General features: G+C 36.1%; 1 protein-coding gene across 2 annotated transcripts in view; it reads right to left on the bottom strand.

Moving 5' to 3' along the window:
• CNTNAP2 (contactin associated protein 2) overlaps positions 1-20,075 on the bottom strand; it is a 2,269,257-nt gene that overhangs the window by 1,292,825 nt on the left and 956,357 nt on the right. For both annotated transcript variants that reach the window (XM_054495308.2, XM_063667934.1), the window contains one exon: positions 3,874-4,077. In XM_054495308.2, the coding sequence (XP_054351283.2) occupies positions 3,874-4,077 (204 nt within the window). The remainder of the gene's footprint in view (positions 1-3,873; positions 4,078-20,075) is intronic.

Below are 20,075 nucleotides of genomic sequence, written 5' to 3'. Positions count from 1 at the left end.
TACAAAATCAATGTGTAAAAATCACAAGCATTCCTATAAACCAACAATGAGCAATCAGAGGGTCAAATTATGAATGAACTCTCATTCACAATTGCCAAAAATAATATAAAATACCTAGGACACAGCTAACAATGGAAGTGAAGGACCTTATCAAGGAGAACTAGAAACCTCTGCTCAAAGAAATCAGAGATGACACAAATAAACGGAAAAACATTCCATGCTCATGGATAGGAAGAATAGGAATAATCAACATCATGAAAATGGCCATATTGCCCAAAGCAATACATAGATTCTATACTATTCCCATTAAACTACCATTGACGATTCTTCAGAGAATTTTAAAAAACTATTTTAAAATTCACGTGGAACCAAAAAAAGAGTCCAATGGCCAACACAATCCTAAGAAAAAAGAAGAAAGTTGGAGGCATCACGCTACCCAACTTCAAACTGTACTGCAAGGCTACAGTAACCAAAACAGCATGGTACTGGTACGAACAGACACATAGACCAATGGGACAGAGTATAGAACTCAGAAATAAGATCATACAACTACAACCACCTAATCTTCAACAAACCTGACAAAAACAAGCAATGGGAAAAGGATTCATCATTGAATAAATGGTGCTGGGAGAACTGGCTAGTCATATGCAGAAAATTGAAACTGGACCCCTTCCTTACACTGTACAAAAAAATCAATTCAAAATGAATTAAAGACTTTAACTTAAAACCCAAAACTATAAAAACTTTAGAAGACAATCTAGGCAATACCATTCAGGACATGGGCACAGGAAAAGATTTCATGATGGAGATGCCAAAAGCAATTGCAACAAAAGCAAAAATTGACAGATGGGATATAATTAAATTGAAGTGCTTCTGCACAGTAAAAGAAACTGTTATCAGAGTGAACAGACAACCTACAGAATGAGAAACAAATGATGCAATCCATCCATTTGACAAAGGTCTAATATCCAGCTTCTGCAAGGAACTTAAATTAACAAGACAAAAACAACCCCATTGAAATGTGGGCAAAGGACATGGACAGAAAATTCTCAAAAGGAGATATACGTGTGGCCAACAAACATGGAAAAAAAGCTCTACATCACTGATCAAAACTGCAATGAGATACCATCTCACACAAGTCAAAACGACTATTATTAAAAAGTCAAAAAACAACAGATGCTGATGATGCTGCAGAGAAAAAGGAAAGCTTTTATGCTGATGGTGGGAGGGGAAATTAGTTCAATCATTGTAGAAGACAGTGTGAAGATTCCTCAAAGACCTAGAGGCAGAAATACCATTTGACCCAGCAATCCCATTACTGGATATAAACCCAAAGGAATATAAGTTATTCTATTATAAAGATACATGCATACATATGTTCATTGCAGCACTATTCACAATAGCAAAGACATGAAATCAACCTAAATGCCCATCAATGATAGACAGGGTAAAGAAAATGTGGTACATATACACCATGGAATACTATGCAGCCATAAAAAGGAATGAGATCCTGTCCTTTGCGGGGACATGGGTGGAGCTGGAGGCTATTGTCTTCAGCAAACTAATGCAGGAACAGAAAGCCAAATACCACATGTTCTCACTTATAAGTGAGAACTGAATGATGAGAACACATGGACACATAGAGACGAACAACACACATGGGGTCTGTCAGAGGGTTAGGTGGCGAGGAGGGAAAGCATCAAGAATAATAGCTAATGGATGCTGGCCTGAATACGTAGGTGATGGGATGATCTGTGCAGACAACCATCACGGCACACGTTTACCTATGTAACAAAGTTGTACATCCTGCGCATGCATTCATGAACTTAAATTTAAAAAAAAAAGAAAGAGGTACCATTACTTTGCCTAAACTGTAATTTTGAATGCCAGTACCAATCTTGCAGATCTTCACTTTAGCTTTAAGTAAATCCTAGCTACATCATCAACATACAAACATACATTGGTATTGTCCATTTAAAAACAACAACAGGGCCAGGCACGGTGGCTTATAATCCCAGCACTTTGGAAGGCCAAGGCAGGTGGTTCATTTGAGGTCAGGAGTTTGAAAACAACCTGGCCAATATGGTGAAACCCCATCTCTACTAAAAATACAAAAATTAGCTGGGCATGGTGGTAGGTGCCTGTAATCCCAGCTACTCGGGAGGCTGAGGCAGGAGTATCAGTTGAGCCTGGGAGGTGGAGGTGGCAGTGAGCAGAGATCATGCCACTGCACTCCAGCCTGGGTGACAGGGTGAAACACTGACTCAAAAATAAGTAAATAAATAAATAAATAAATAAATAAATACATAAATAAATAGAAACAACAACAACCCCACATAAAACAGTAACTTGAGTTCAGATCTTTCAGCAGCCAACATTTCATTTCTCTATGTTCTTTCTCTCCAGTTAACAGTTAACCGACTAACTGTTCTTCCTCTCTAGTTAGTCAAAATATTTACTTAACGCCTTTCATTCTGTTTTTAACCTATAAAATTTGTCTTTTCTATTCCACGGAGTAGAAATTAACAGTAACCTCCATGTTGTTAAGCCCAATATTTGCCTCTCTGTCTTCATCTTACGTGACATTTAGATGAATTCAACAGTTGACAACCTCTTTTGTTTCCTTGATTTCTGTGATACTACACTTTCTTCATTTTCTCCTACTCAATATTCACAACTACTTAGTCTCCATTTTAGTTTTCCTCTCAGTCTCACATATCAACTTCCATAATAGAAAGTTCTACTTAGATGTTTCATAAGCAGCTCAAATTAACCATGTCCAAACTGATCTCTAGAATTCCTCCTAAAGTCTTCTCTCTTTCTGAAAATGGCACTAATGTCCATTTGGTGCTCAAGCCCAAATCCTAGGGCTCATTCTTTATTTCTACTCTTTTCTTCTTAGGCTATATCCAACCCATCATAAGTCACGCTGAATGTACCACTAAAATAATTTCCTTAATTTACATATTTCTCTGCATCTCCCCTGATAACCACCTCATACAAGCAGTACTATCTCTCACCCAAACTATGCAGAAGTTCTGCTGCGACTCTCATATCTACACAAGTAATTCTTCTTACAGAAGTCTCAATGCGCTTGATAAAAATGAGATGATAAAGCCATACAGTTTAATGCCTTCCAACAGCTTCCTATTCTTAAAAATAATATCTAAACAATTTGCCTTGCCCTGTAGGATCCCACAGGATTTGGGCAATTTCCACCTCTTGGACTTCATCTTTTGTCTTAATAACTCACGCCATTTATGCACAGCGGCATCCTTCCTGCTTCTTGAGCGTGCTTTTGGTCTTCAATGTTCTCTTCCTATGTAATCTTCTTTCTCTCATGTTTTCATGGCTAATTCCTTTTCATCACTCTGATCTCATCTTAAATATTTTCTCCCCAGAGCAGTCTTTCTTCACTACGCATTCTAATATTAGCCCTGTTGCCTTTGAACAGGACGTATTAACCTAGTCCCCTTATCATATTAATCTATTCAACTGGTTCATAATATATATTATTTGAAGTCATTCATTTTTGCTTAGTTGTTTTAAAATAAGAATAATAAATATAATAAATGCTATATGGTCTGATTCCTCCGTTAGGTCATGAACTTAATGAGCTTAAGGATCTTGTCTATTTGTTCCTTGCTATAGGCCAAAGACTAGTATAGTAACTTTTATAGTAGAGGTGTTTAATAAATATTTTTTGAATGAATAGGTGTTTCATTACATACAAACTGTTATAGATTAAGTATGAATTGACAACATAATATGAGCTCTTTTTATAATTTACATTTTAAAGAATTGAGCAACATGAACATATTCCTAATGGGAACATCCATAATGGAAAGAATAGAACTGAGAGTCAGAACACACCTAAGTTTAAACTGAGGACCAGCTTGGCTTTTTTCAGTTCCAAGGTAATGTAATCTCCTTGCTGTCCTTCTCCGTGCAAGATTACTCCTTCACTTTCAGACGTCTTAAATTTCAAGGCAATGACATCTTTCAGTGTTTTCATCTTCTTGTTTCTGAATCTATATGGTAATACAACATGGCCATCAAAGTTGATAACATCAGCCCCTAAAACAAACAAAAAAAATAACATATTAGTTCAGCCATGTATGTTACCATCCACTTCCAACAGGTGTCTGCAAAGAATAAATGAGAATTAAATAAGTGTTTTTCTTGAGAAATTGACAGTCCTCTGTTTTTCTTCTATTCCTTCTTTTGATTTACTGTGTTTTTTTAAAGGAGGTTTTATGGAGAGTATTGATAAAAACGCTCATAAAAGCTCTATCAGTTGAACATTTTACTTTAATAACAAAATTAGTAATATAAATTCAATGGGTTATACGCTTCAAATCTTAACTTAGGAATCTAGAGTTTAGTCCAAAATAGTAAAATTTTTAAATCTTGAACAGATTATGAGACTTAAATATTTTATGCCTTAATGATAATTCTTCATGATTTTTAGGTATATATTTTATTCAAAAAGTTGCCTTCTTTGATGTAAGAATGAAGGCACTTGGAATATAATCTTTTATGCTATTCTCATTTTTTTCTAATGGTTTTTGTATTTCACCACAATTTTAGTAAACCTTGTTGTAGTATTCAGAGTTTACAACCAATTGCATTTTTAGAAACTTCTTAACATTTATTCTTAGGAATCGGTCTGTCTCAAATTTCTTATTACCTCCTTGCATTTGGAATGGAGAATTGGGCAACATTGTTTGTTTTTTCACTACATTGGACACGGGTATCTTCACATATCCATATATGAGTTTAAAGAACAAATATTCAGCGTGTACTATGACTACAGCAGCTCTAATTTTAGTTTTAGGGGAATAGATTAAAATAAGGAAAGTATGTAATCTTTTTAAAAAATGGGAAATTTTGTCACTATGATCAGAAATATGTGATTGTGAGGATTTGTTTTATAACTACTATTTATTTCACACCAGAAATAAAAATGAGATATTATTTAGTAGGCACTATTGGTCAATGTATTCTCAATTCATAGAATGATTCAAAAATGCAATGTAACCATTCAAATCAAATATTGAGTTCAAATAGAAGCTTCGTTACCATGATCAAATCCTCATTGTTAAAAATCTTTTCAATAGACTATTTCTCTAAGCTTTTCATTTTTAAATCATAGAAAGCCTAGTCAAATGGAACAGCTCTAATAACTTTAGAATTACAAGCCTGGACAAAGCTAGCCTCTAGGTTTTGGGCAAGGTCTGGCTAAAGAACTCCAGAGGGAGACATTGGGAAAAATAATAGCCAGTTTAAAGCCTGTCAGAGAAATGTTTTCTCATTTCATGTCCTAGTTCTCTGGCACTTGTTTACTCCAATCACCATGAGGAACACTTTGGTTTGCCTTGTAAGTGGAGCATACCACCAAATAAATTCCTGTGGGGGCCACAGCAGAGATGCAGAGCTGCCAGAACCACATCCACGCTTTTTTTGTGTTGAGTTTACCTAATTCTATAAAGTGAATTGTTGTGCATACAGTTACTTTGAATATTACCTAAAATGAAATCTAAGCTTGCCTTTCAAATCATTGATGGCTTTCACATACTTTGAAAATATCTATGCTAGTATCTCAAATATTTATGCTTTTAAATAAGTTTGTACAATGTTACATTATAAAACATTCAGAAAAAATATGACCTTAAACTTTAAGTTTTAATTCTTATAATCAGCTCTTTATTGCCCATAAAAAGACTTTCTTAATCAACAGAATTCTGTTCTCTGAGACTGTGAATCACAGAGGTTTATTTTAATACGAGGGAAAAAATCAACCGTTTAATTTTGGCTTCTGCTAACACTGCAAAGCCAATTAAACTTTAGCTTAATCGTATATACTGTCACAGCTGAATTTCAATGACAATATCTTTATCATCTGCAATGAGAAATAAAGGAGAACTTATAATCCAGCAGTTGATAGGTACTTTTTGTCTGGAAAAGTGAATAAAAGAAAAACAGATGAGAGTAAATTCTGAACTCTAGACAGTAGTTTTGCTGTTAATTTCCTATCAGTGACAGTTAAATAATAGACACATCATTGTTTTATACACCTTTAGCATATTTTAATTGACATAAAATATTTCTAATTCATCTCTCAGGAAGTAAACGTTCCCTGAGCTTTTACTCAGGGAACAAGAATCACCTCCTCTACACTTTCTTCTAAATCAAAGCACATTTAGTTCTAGGTACAGAATAGTGATTTATGCAAATGTTAATGCGTTTCTGTCTCACTTTTAGAGCAATGAGAAAACGCGACAGAAAAGATGAAGATGGCTTATATTTTTTCAGACAATCCTGAGATATTAATAAAGACAGGAAGGAAAGCTATTCATGTAGACCAAGTCTCACTTTACAAATGGTAAGTAGTCAGGGTCAGCTGGGAAACAAAATGCTCTGTAAGCTAGATTCCCCACAAAGAAAAACAAAAAGTTTCAACATATTTTCCTACCTATCTATCCATCTATCTAAAACTAAATTAAAAGTTGTTTTTCTACGAATGGGTTAAATGCTTCCAAAATACCAGCACATCCTCTTGTGGATATAAGCTCAGAACTGGCTTGAAAATTATAAAATTTCTAGAAATAATCTATGATATTTACACTTTAATACATACCATGTACTTTTTTAAAAGTCTGGGATATTCTACAACAATGTAAAGAACATCCATCACAGTTTAGCTCTGTTTCCTACAAAAATAGATTAAAATTTCATCTGATATCTAATAACACCCTGTGCTTATTTGGGGACAAGCCACTTTTTTCTTCTATCATCCTGATTGCTTATCACTCCCTAGAATTAAGTTTTCTATGCGGTGATTAAATATGTATGGTTGAACTGTTTAAGCAATCTGAACAATAATGGCTAGTCAAAAAGTGAATGCAAAATCATAGTGTTTCCACAATTTTGTTCCTAACAATAGCTCAGCAAGCTGGTAATATGCCCAATTCATCAAAGCATCATGGTAGAAAAGGCTTTTTCAAAAACATTTTATTGTTCCTTAGTCTTCACTTTCCAACTCTGAATAAGAAAATTTGAAGAAGTGTTTACCATATAAACATTTTAATATTAAAATTTTAAGTTTAATATTTTAATTTTAAAAGATATCTTTGCTATATATTTTATTACAAACTATGTCTATTGCTCAAAATAAATTAAACAATAAAGAAATACAGAAAGTAGAGAGTGAATCCCAACCACAAGAGATCACCAGTGTTAATGGGTGCTTGTTTGGTTCATAGCCTAAATTTTACATATTTACCTAAATAGCTATCCAATTATCTAAGGTATGGACTAATTCACATATATATATATATAAATAATATATATATATATTTCATTTAGGTATATATTTATATAATTCATATATATATATATGAATTATTCCATCCTTACATATATATATCTGAGGGAGGAAAGGAGAAGAATAGAGAGAGTGGGAGGGAGAGAGTGAGAATTTCGTTTCATTCAGCCATGGTCCAAAATGTATACTAATAGTTTGAGTTTGAGGTGATATAATATTTACGGTGCAGGGAAATTGCATGGTTTAGTTAATTAAAATGTTTTATTAATCTTCATAAAAGACCCTTATAAAAGTAAGAATATATAATTTGAGACTGTAGTCTATTTATTTGAAAAAATTAAAAAGTATGTGAATATAGCATACCAACAAATAAGTATTCAAGAGTTACTTTTAATACCGTTTCCCCATAAAATTTTTTCAGTTACTTTTACAGGGGATCTGAAAGAAACAAAAAAGTTTAAAGAAAAAAAATTAAAAAGACATTATTTCATTTTTTTCTGAAATAACCAACAATAATATACTATTTGTGATTATTTTAAATTGCATATAAAGAATCTTTAGGTATGTACATAGATACACATATGGATAATACTGTATATAGTTTGTGTTTGTTTTTTTTACTGTACATTTTTTAAACCTTATTTCATAATTTTGTTTTCTAAAACAGGATTTTGATTAGCTAAAAAGGTACCATTATTTAAGTGTCCAACTTCTCCAATAAAAATTGTGGTGGAAGTTTGTTTTTATTTTCATAAATAAACTTTTTATTTTGGAAAAATTTTAGATTTAGAGAAAAGCTGAAAAGATAGTTGGAAAGATAGAGTTCTCATACCTTTCACCCAGCTTCCTTTAATATTAGCATTTTATATAACCTGGTGCGTTTGTCCAAATGAAAATACTATCTTAAGTGGCATTCACTCAAATACAGATTATGCTTGGACTTCACCAGGGTTTCACTAATGCTTTTTTGTTGCTGTTCTAGGATTCAATCCAGGATCTCACATTGCATTTAGTTATGAGGCCTCCCTAGTCACTTCTAATCTGCGACAGTTTCAAATTCTTTCCTTGTCTTTCATAACTTTGACCCTCTAGAAGACCACCAGCCAGGTATTTTGCAGAATCTTTCTCAGTTTGGATTTGTGTGATGTTTTCTTACGACTAGACTGGCATTACTGATATTTGGGGAGAATGTCACAGAGTTGTGGAATCATATATCTCAAATATATACAATTTTTATTTTTCAATTATATAATACTTCAATAAAAGTAAAAAATTATATAGATTTTTAATTAGAGAAAAAAGGAAACAAAATTAAAGACATTCTTTTATAAAAAACTAATTAAAAACTAGTAAATTTGGAACTTTAAATTTTGTGAAGGCATATATATTTCACAAATACATACAAAGCATGTAAATCTAAAAAAAAGTAAAAATGTATATTAACCAGTTAGTATAGAATCTAACACTACATAATTTATGCAAATAAATACCAAATCACTTCGAGAGTTTGAAATATATTTTATTTCTGAAATTGAAGTTTAAAAATACTAGAAGATAGAATTTGCTTATTTTGCAAATTTCACACACATGCAAATCTGTATTATTTTCATTGTCAGATGTCAATATTTTAGATACATTGATCATTCTTTACAAAAAGTGTGACTGCCAACTTCACCTCCTCTCTATTCACCCAGCTTTATTCATTTTTATAGCATTTATCTCTACCTGATACATTGATGTTTGTATATTTACAGCATATCTCCTCTGAGACTTTGTTTTGTTCCATTCTAAAGCCCAGCACTTAAAACAGTGCCTGTAAAACAGTGAATGTTCATTAAATATTCATTGAATGTTTGAATGTTGTCACTCATATTTCTATTAATTGGATTAAGGTATAATAAACACTATTATTTCATACTTCATTAAAAAATTAGTCACTAGCTTGGAAGAAATTTCAAGAATCTCGCTGATCCATCTTGGTGCTACAGCTACAAATATACTTGAAGTTTCAATAGTCAGATAAAAAGATTGGTAATATTAGGCTACTTTTGGGGAGTTGTGATGGTGGGCAAGAACATATTCCATTATTTTAAATTGACTCAGTCCTAGAACAGACACAACTCTGGTGGACTGAATCTCATTCCATCTACACATTGCTTTTATCTGAATACTTTCTTCCTCCTAACCCACTGCCTTTCTTTTTTTCAATGTATCTGTGATATAAACCTAAATAGTTAAAATAGATTTCAAAATGTCAGTATAGCTAATTTAGAGTAATAGTAGCAAATGAGCCTTCTCCAGATCCTTTAATAATGATCTAGAGATAGAACCTGAAAATCACTTCTACTTTGGGGAAAATGGAACAAAACAAAAAACCTCAAGGCTCTTCTTTCCTGAAGCCCAGCGTCTCACAGTTTGTGCAATATTTCTGCTTAAAATATGTTGCTTTGCCCTTCAGTGCTTGATATCCCCTAGGACAATGACAACAATATCAAAGGACTCTGATTTCATTTCTGCATACCATTTAGATTCCAATCCAGTAACTTGGAAGGCTCATACACATGGATATTCCACAGGCTTATCTCACTCTACCTGCTAAACATATAATTCTTTCTCTGGGCCCCACTACTTTTATTATATCCACTATCCAGTCACTCAAGCCAGAGATCTGGAACTTTCTTGAGTTTCTTCCTTTTTATTCTTTTTGCCTACCCACATTTAGCGAGTTCCAAGACCTGTGAAATATAGAGCTTTGTGCAGTGGCAGTATCATAGCCAATGAGTTTATTTGAGGTGCAATGATTGTTAATTGAAATTTGATATTTCAATTCGATATTTCTCTTTGATATTTTTAAAACTCATACTTTACTTTTATATGTACTACCGTGAGCCTACCATTACCTCACATGTTGACTATTGTATTAACATTGTTAAATGACCAATTCCCATTCTTTGGTCTTATTTCCCTTAAATCTAACTGATAGGAACAGGAGACAAGAGGGTGGTTCCCCAGCAAAGCCCCCACCCTCAAGCCTGCAAACCGTGGTGCTAAATGACAACAGTTACCCTGTTTTCCTGCCCAACTGTTGCTTTTTTCAAAACCACCCTGGCCCGTCGTGCTCCCCATCCTATACTCATAAACACCCCAAACCCCAGGCTCCATGAACAGACGAGCAGTAGAACAGAAGAGTGGCACAGCAGAGAACGAGAGAAGAGAGGAAGCGTCTGTACATCAAGAGGAGTTTGGCTGGGGATAGTCAGATAGGAGACTGGCCGTGGGGTGGTCGAACTCCAGGGGAAGATCATCTCCCCACTCCATCTCCTTTCCAGCTCCCCATCCATCCCGCTGAGAGCCACCTCCATCACTCAGTAAAATCCCTGCATTCACCATCCTTCAAGTCTATGTGATCTGATTCTTCCTGAATGCCAGACAAGGACCTGTGTACCAAGAAGACAGGGTATAAAAGGCTGTCACCCTGACTCTCCACTGAACTGGTTAACACTTAGCCATCCACAGATGGCAAAGCTAGAAGAGCATTGTAACATCTCTAGACACTGCCGTGGAGCCAGAGCCCAAAAGCGCTCGCTCCAGCTCACCTGCATACTCCTCCTCCCAAAAGCGGCTTGAGCGGAGCAGTGGAGCCACATCCCTGTTGCAAGTCCCGCGAAGGGGTCCAGGGAACTCTCCCATCTTAAAACCCATCACACAGAAGCTGGAAAGATCTTTTTGAAATAAACTCTTTCCAAAAAAGATCAAAAGCCAGGTTCTTCAGTGTGTCCTATACCACCCTCAATGATATAGCTCCTGCCTTCCCGTCCAGGCTCATTTTTAGTGCCATCTTTCTTTTTATGTGCTCGTGATGGTAAATGGATTGAATTCCTCACAAACTTCACATAGCACCTTTCCTCGGGCTATGCTCACTTTCTTCAATGAACAGCCGTTTTTCCTGTTCTAGTTTACTTTTAGGCATCTTCTAAGCCTCAGATAAGCCTCACCACTAGAAAGCTTGCCTGTGTGAAACAGCCTCGGTCTATTGTCCCCTAGTTCCTTGCACGCATTTATCATTTTACTTCTCATATTATATTGAAGTTATCTTCTTTTGGGCGTGATTTTTCCTGTGGACTTGAAGCTCTTCTAGGATACAGGCTTTGGGTTGTTCCGTTTTGGATTCCTGGCAGCATAAACACTTCCTAAACTGATTGAAACATCATTTAGGTTTGAAACAAGGTGAAAGGAGAATTCCACTGTGTTATTATTTCCCCTCTAAACTATGCCTGTGACCTTGCAGTTTCCTTTCTAAGAGTACAGATTTATACATGATTTAAGGCTATACAGCTCTTACAACTATGAGTGTCCGATATGGATAAATGGTTTAAACATAACATGCTTTTATCATACTTACATTGGAGTTATTTGTTTATAAGTCAAAGGCCAAAACATTGAACTCCTGTATGAGTTTAAATACAGAAAATATAATTTCCTTTGAATTAAATGCATTAATGAGAAACTTGCATATTCTAAGATTAAAGTCACTAAGTTTTAAACACCTTTTAGAGCAGTCATTGTATGCTAATCTGAAATAGTTATTGATTTTCAGAGGCAAGATCAATTGACTCCTACATATTTTGTTTTTAATTTTTGAATTACTCCATAAAAAATGTATATATGATAAACCATAAATGGCTAATCATCTGGTTGGCTCATTGAATCACAAAAAACAGACACAGGAAAATATTAGTAACTTTTTAAAGTTATAGCATTAGATATCACATTATTCAACATGAAGAGACAAAAAAGCCCACTGACATACCCTACGCCTCCCAAAATGAACATTCACACACACAAACCCCCCCATACACACACACAAACACATGCACATACGTATACTCTGTCCTCGCTCTCATCCACTTATTACCCACAGGATATCAGAAAATCAGAGTGATCTATTTCTAAGCAGGGTTATAACTCTCATATATCTAATAATGCAGAAATGGTAAGCAATTTCTGAAAATTAGCATATAATCTATTTGTAGGAAATCCACGTGGAAGCTGTTTTTATTTATTTTTGTAAATCAAAGAGTCAAATAAATTAGACTCGCCTTCTCTGTGATATTATCGCTGTTTACTGAAAATACCTCTACAACTTTTCACCATACAAAGTCTAGTTTTTTTGCTGGTGAAAAGACTATCCAGAATTATAAATCCTAAGTAAATGCTACACAGACAAGGAAAGAAACCAGATATCAAGAAACTCCTCAGAATGTCTTTTGATTTAAATTATTCCCAACATTTATTTCAGAATTTTTAAAATCTCTATTCAGTTCCCCTCCTAGTTCCATTTAAAATCATTGTCAGTGTTCTGTCCAAATTTTGATACTATATAAAGATAGCAGTTTAGTTACAAATAGTGATAAGGAACTTGTTTTGAGGCACTCTTTTCATAGCAATTTATATAATATTGAGGAAAAAATCAGTTATCCCTATGAGTAAACGGAGGCTGGTAGCTGTGGAGGGTGGGAGCACGGGTAATGGCAGCCACCTGTGTCGTTTCTTGGAGCTGCCATGGCTTCAATTTCCCCTCTGTCCTGACCATGAATTTTAATCTCTGTGCTCCAATGCTTTGACTTCTGGGGCCTTGCTGACCCTAGAGGGACGGCTCTTCCCAGGGTTAGCCAACTTCTAGAGATGGTAAGCACACTTTCCAAATATAAAACAACCAATCCCGAGTCCACACCCCCAACTGCTTCCTTTATCCAGCTTTCTCTCTTCTGGGCCATGATCCATCTTTCCTATTCATCCCAGAATTCAGTACTAGACAACTAGGATCAGACTCTACACCCCAGAGCCCACTGGAATAATTATTCCAGTTAGCCAGACCTAAGCCTGCTTACCCTGCTGCACCTATCCCTCTCCATGGAAACTACAATAAAGGATCTTGCCCACAGTTCCCTCTTGCCCTCTGCCTCCTGACAGACCCTGGTGCTTCCCTGAGCTCCCTACCTCCGGACTACACCCTGTGGCATGGCCTGCCACAGTAATAAAAGTAATAAAGTAAATAAATGTTATTTACTTTAATAAAGTAATAATTATATTTATACAAAATAAAATAACTTCAATGCTCAGAGAAGACAAGCAATTTATACAAATGTGTGATGCTGGCTGGTTATAAATATCATATCAATAATATAAAGTATTAATAAAGTAATAAAATATTAGTATCTTTTCATGGCAGGTGTTTTCTGATATGTTAGCCTTACTATGTCTCAAATTTTCTACTAATAAACTATATTAGAAAACACTCCGTACAGAAAATTATTTTACCATATCTTAGAAAACAAGTGAAAAATCAGTTTTGATCAAACAAAAATCTAAGAATTGTTGGCAAAAGTTAGTCCATAGACCTGCAAAAAGCTCCTTTAAAGCAAATTTTAGAAACCATTATTAAATGTCTAAGATCAACTTCTGGACTCTGAAGTATCTTCTACATCCATAACATTGTGTCAAGACTGTGGGGTTGTAGAAGTAATGGGGTGAGTTAAAAAAACAAAAAAAACAATACACGAACTTTCCAGTGAAAAGAGAATTAAGACTGAGTAAGATAAATTCAGACAGATAGGGGAATAGCACATTCAACTGTTCTAAAAATGCTCAGTTCTTTGTGACTTTACTATGTAAGGCTCACAATTCATGTGCAGGGTGAGAACTGGAAGATTAAAGACTTAATGCTCCCTGAGGAAGCTGAGAGCCCATGTGTGTAATGATGGTATTCTAAGTGGAAAATGCATGTCCAGGTTTGCATTGGAAAGACAACTCCTGTGCTAGTGAGGGAGAGGAGAAAGGGCGTGGAAAGGGTCCAGAAATAGAGAGAAGAAAGACCCAGCCTCAAACGAGCTGATGTTCTTACAGTGTTGACAACAGTTACGCAAAGCCGGAATTCAGAAGACACCAATGTCACTAAAGGATGCAAAGCATTCAGATGATGCATTATCACTACACAGAATTTCAAAGCAGTTAGGGATTGTATACTAACTGAAGAATTTCAGATCAAAATGTACAGTTGTGGCTGACTCCAGGTGTATGATCAATCCAATATTACAAAGCCTCAGAATTTAAAATGAAATTGACAGTACCCTGAAAACAAAAACAAAATGTCAAAAATTCCTCTTTGAAACATGCTACATATTCAAATTCATTTTCCCACCATCTTAATTTTTACACAGAATCTTAGTTTGTTACTTCTTTGGCTATCCAAAATTTCTATGCGCTATCCTTTTCAAATTCATCTGATATGCTTTGTCTCTGTTTCTCCACCCAAATCTCATCTTGAATTGTACTCCCATAATTCCCACATGTTGTGGGAGGGATCTGGTTGGAGATAATTGAATCATAGGGACCGTTTCCCCTATACTTTTCTCGTGGGAGTGAATAAGTCTCACAAGATCTGATGGTTTGATAAGGGGAAACCCGTTTCTCTTGGCTCTCATTCTTTCTCTTGCTGCCGCCATGTTCAAGGTGCCCTTCACCTTCTGCCATGATGGTGAGGCCTCCCTAGCCATGAGGAATTGTAAGTCCATTAAACCTCTTTCTTTTGTAAAGTGCCCAGTGTTGGGTACGTCTTTATCAGCAGCATGAAAACGAACTAATACATCATCCATCCATCCATACAACCATTCATCCACACATATGTATGTGAACAAACACCATTACTTTTAACATGTAAAATCATTAATGTTCTGAACTCTATACATCCATCAACAACCCCTACAAATTTTTCAGGACGAGTAGCAATATGTAATAGGTGATTAGTAAAAAATGTCATTTTTATTTATTTTACTTTCTATGCTTTCCTGAAAGCTAAATTAGTTGGTACAAATGATTTTCTCTTATTTGCAAGAGATTGGGACATATGTGTGCAGTAACTTTTGAGGTTATGCATATGGTGCAATACATTACAACAATTCTTTATTTTTGGTTTGATTTCACATACCTTTGGGTGAAAATTTTACCTCAACCATAAAATAGGCTTAGTAAAGCACAAAAGGTACACATGTTGTGAGACAATGTTCTCTCTCCTCTTTGCTAGAGCAGTTAGGTCCTGTCTGGTAAAACACTAAATGGTACTCTGTGGTCTGCTCGTGAACACACCTCAGTGATTTGGGCATTGCAGGGAATCTGATTCACTGTGAACTTGGGTGCTGTCCATTACTTTATGACACCTCCACACTCACTGGGGCCGTGAAGAAGAGGCTGAATTATTTTCATAAATGAGCAGTGCTTACACAACTTGTGGAGAGAACCAGTCCTGAGAGAGACAAAATGATTTGTAGCTTCTAAAATTAGAGGTCATAAATTCAATGATCAGAGAAGACAAGCAGGTTATACAAATGTGTGATGCTGGCTGGTTATAAATATCATGTCGTTCTATTGATCTTTTACTTTCTTACTTTTGATAGCAATATGAGTGAGAGAGACATATTTCTCTGATTAGAAAATCAACCAAAAAGAGATGCTAATGAAGAGACTAAAAGCTCAGCCATGATGGCAGAGGATTCATACAGTGTTTGGGATATGTTGTGGATATAAGGGGCAGTCCCTATTCACATGAAGGTAACTTATGATATGCAGGAATGCTGGTGTTATTCAAACAACACATTTTCAAGGAAGGCCAGAAATTCAAATTTTTAATTAAACTGCTCCAATTTAAATGTTCATCAGTTGATTTGGAGTTGTATTACGCAGAGGCTGCTAGCTACTGGCCCACATTTTTGTCTTCTTGGTCACATATTTCTTTAAGCTGTCAAAATATAAGACTTCATGGATCATAATAAATCTGAAACAATTAGTCTACTAATAATTACACCCTAATTTTCCTGTGAATAACCAGTATGTATCTGCCTGTGTTTTTATTTTTCAAAAGGTAAATTCTATAGGAAACAACATGATTAATGCTAAATCAATAGAGAGAACATGGTTAAGAAAAAACAAATGTTAATGTAAATAAAAGAAAAAGGTGCATTTACTACTTTTACGAGGGGTCCAAAAGGCTCATCTGTCAGGACCCATATGAAGGGAGAAGCTGCCTATTGTTTTGTTGTTGCTGCTGCTAAAGGGAAGGGTGAGCTTCACAGGAGCAAGAACCTCCACATTTGAGATAAAAGATAATTATTTAATTAATAATAGCTCATCAAGTGTTGTTAATAACAACTAAGCAAACCAGGATCCAGTTTTTGGAAGATGTACTGAAATAAAATGGAAATTGTTTTTCTGCCTCGTTTCTGTAGCTTGGTAAGGTATATGATTATAAAATGAAGGTAGAAACAAAAATCAATATTGTAGTGATGTCAGATTCAAAAGAAAAAAAGAAAGAAGCAAGAAGAGCAACGAAAGACAAGGAAACAACATACATCTGAACCTTATTCACTGATTTGAAATAAGAGAACTTTCTAAAAAGAAAATATATATATATATAAAAATTTTAGAAATATTTTATTAACTGCTATGTTCTGAATGTTTGTGTCCTCCCAAAATTCCTATGTTAAAACCTTATTCTTAATGTTACAGTGTTAGGAGTTGGGGCCTTTAGATGTGATTAGGTTATGATGGTGAAGTCCTCATGAATGAAATTAGTTCTCTCATAAAAGCTGCCCCAGAGGCTGAGAGCGGTGGCTCACACCTGAAATCCCAGCACTTTGGGAGGTTGAGGTGGGTGGATCATTTGAGGTAAAGAGTTCGAGACCAACCTGATCAACATGGTGCAACCATGTCTGTACTGAAAATACAAAAAAAAAAAAAATTAGCCAGGCTTGGTGGTGCATGCCTATAGTCCCAGCTACTCGGGAGGCTCAGGCAAGAGAATCGCTTGAACCCGGAAGATGAAGGTTGCAGTGACCCGAGACTGCGCCATTGCAGTCCAGCCTGGGTGACAGAGCACGACTCTGTCTCAAAAAACAAAAACAAAAAAAATAAAGTTGCCCCAGAAAGACACGTTGCCCTTGCCCACAGCAAGAAGACATCATCTAAGAACCAGAAAGTGGACCCTCATCAGATACCAAATCTGTTGGTACCTAGATTTTGCACTTCTCAGACATTAGAACTTGCAAAATTAGATTTCTGTTATTTATAAGCTATCTAGTTTATATTAGTCTGTTATAGCAGGCCAAACAGACTAAGACAGAAAATTGCTACTCAAGTAGAGTCCTGCTGCAGCAAATACTAAAAATGTAGGAACATTTTTGGAACATGGCCATGGGCAGAGGCTGGAAGGCTTACGAAGTTCATGCTTTAAAAAAATAACAATAATAATCCCAGCACTTTGGGAGGCCAGGACGGGCAGATCACGAGGTCAGGAGATAGAGATCATCCTGGCTAACACAGTGAAACCCCGTCTCTACTAAAAATAAAAATATATATATATAAAAAAAAAAGCCAGGCATGGTGGCGGGTGCCTGTAGTCCCAGCTACGCGGGAGGCTGAGGCAGGAGAATGGCGTGAACCTGGGAGGCAGAGCTTGCAGTGAGCCGAGATCGCGCCACTACACTCCAGCCTGGGCGACAGAGCAAGACTCCTTCTCAAAAAAAAAAAAAAAAAAAAGTAATAATAATAATAAAAGGCTACATTATTCTGAATGGACCTTTAAGGGTAATTCTGGTGAGGGCTTAGGAAGAAAAGAGGAGAGCTATAGAAAGAACCTCAATCTTCTTAAAGTTTACCTAAGTGGCCGTGAACAGAATGTTGATAGAAATATGGGTGATAAAGGCCATTCCGATGAGGTCTCAGACAGGAATGAGGATGCCCTGGGAAGTTGCAGAACTCAGGAAGAGATCTGTTGCTCTGCAAGATCTCCACAGAGTCCCTTCTAGGGCAATGTATAGAGGTGTCATGGGGTTTGCGGCTGCCCCAAGTTTTGCCGCCATCAAAACTGGTAGAAGCCACCAGTGTGTGATTCTAGCGTGAAAGAGCCGTGAGCTGGTGACCCAGGCACAGAGCCACTCTGGACGTGGGGCTACTGCAAAGAACCATCTAGCTGGCAGGATATTCGGGGCTTGGGACTTTAAATTGGGACCTGTTACCTTTTTCTTCTTTCCTATTTTTTTTTCCTTTTAAAGTGGTAATATCTATTCTATGTATGTCCCACATTGTATTTTGGAAGTACACAAGTTGCTTGATTTCACAAGTTCACAGCAGGAGAGCAATTTGCCCTGGATGAATCACACCTTGAGTCTCACCCACATCTGATTTAGATGTTATTTAGATGAGACTTTGGAGTTAGAATTTAAAATTGATGTTGAAATGAATTAAGATTGTTGGGGCTATTGAGATGGAATAAATGCATTTTGTGTGTGAGAATTGTATGAATTTTGGGGTTTGGGGGCAGAACGCCGTGGTATGAGTGTTTGTGTCCTCTCAAAATTCATATGTTGAAACCTAATCACCAATGTGATGATATCAAGAGGTGGAGTGTTTTGGAAGTGATTAATTCATGAGGGCAGACCCTCATGTCTGGAATTAGTGCCCTTATAAAAGGCCCCAAAGAGCTAACTAGACCTTATACCGTCTGAGGACACAGAGAGAATATGCCTTCTATCAATCAAAAAGCTCTCATTCAACATTGAACAGGCCAGCACCTTGATCTCGGACTTCCCAGGCTCCAGAACTTTGAGAAATAAAGTTCTGGTTTCTTACTAGATGCCCAGTTTATGGTATTTTTGTTGTATCAGCTTAAACCAAGACACCAACTAACAAATATAGTCCATCCTTTGTTTCTAGATTCTGTATTTGTGAATTTGCCTATTTGCTACAATTTGTAACTCCAAAGGCAATGCTCATAGCACTCTGGCAGTCATGCAGAGTTGTGGATATATGCAGAGTTGTAAAAAGTTGAGTCACCAGATGTGTATGTCCACAGCTAATGTGCAACAAGGCAATGATATTCCTTCTTGTATCAGTTCTCTTACTGTTAAAAAGTATCCTTTTTTTCAATCTATTTATTGCCACATTTTTGTGCATTTTTCGGGGTAATTTTGCTGTTTAAAATGCCTCCCTCCCAAGCATACGTCTGAAGTGCTTGCTAGTATTTCTCAGCACAAGAAGGCTGTGATATGCCTAATAGAGACAATTCCTGTGTTAGACGAGCTTCATTTAACAAGAACAACAGTGCTGTTTACCATAAGTTCAATGTCAGTGAATCAGCAACGTATAATATATAAGGCGTCTTTAAATAGAAACACACACAAATCTAGATTATGTACTGATTAGTTGACAAAAACTGTAGTGAGCAGAGGCTCACTGAAACCTAAACCTGTATTTCCCCTAGGAGAAATAATTCAGTATTCGCTAAATCAGTGTTCCTGGCAAGTTTACAGCACATGATTACTATCAATAATGAAGACTGCTTGTGTTTACATTGCATTTATTTACCTTTACACAAGAAAGTAGAGAACCATTTCAAACTACCACATATATGTCAGCGGAATACAATAAATATTTAATCTTGAGGCAAATGATGAACAAACAGCTAATCTCTTCAAAAATAAGTATAATGCTACATTGCACCATCTGACATACGTTCTTTTTTTTTTTTTTTTTTTTTTTTGAGATGGAGTCTCGCTCTGTTGCCCAAGCTGGAGTGCAGTGGCGCCATCTCGGCTCACTGCAAGCTCCGCCTCCCGAGTTCACGCCATTCTCCCGCCTCAAGCCTCCTGAGTAGCTGGGACTACAGGCATCTGCCACCACGCCCGGCTAATATATA

Source organism: Pongo pygmaeus, chromosome 6, assembly GCF_028885625.2.
Source record: "Pongo pygmaeus isolate AG05252 chromosome 6, NHGRI_mPonPyg2-v2.0_pri, whole genome shotgun sequence".
Lineage (NCBI taxonomy): Eukaryota > Metazoa > Chordata > Mammalia > Primates > Hominidae > Pongo > Pongo pygmaeus.
The sequence above is the reverse complement of the archived record's forward strand: the minus strand, read 5'-3'. Positions and strand labels throughout refer to the sequence as shown.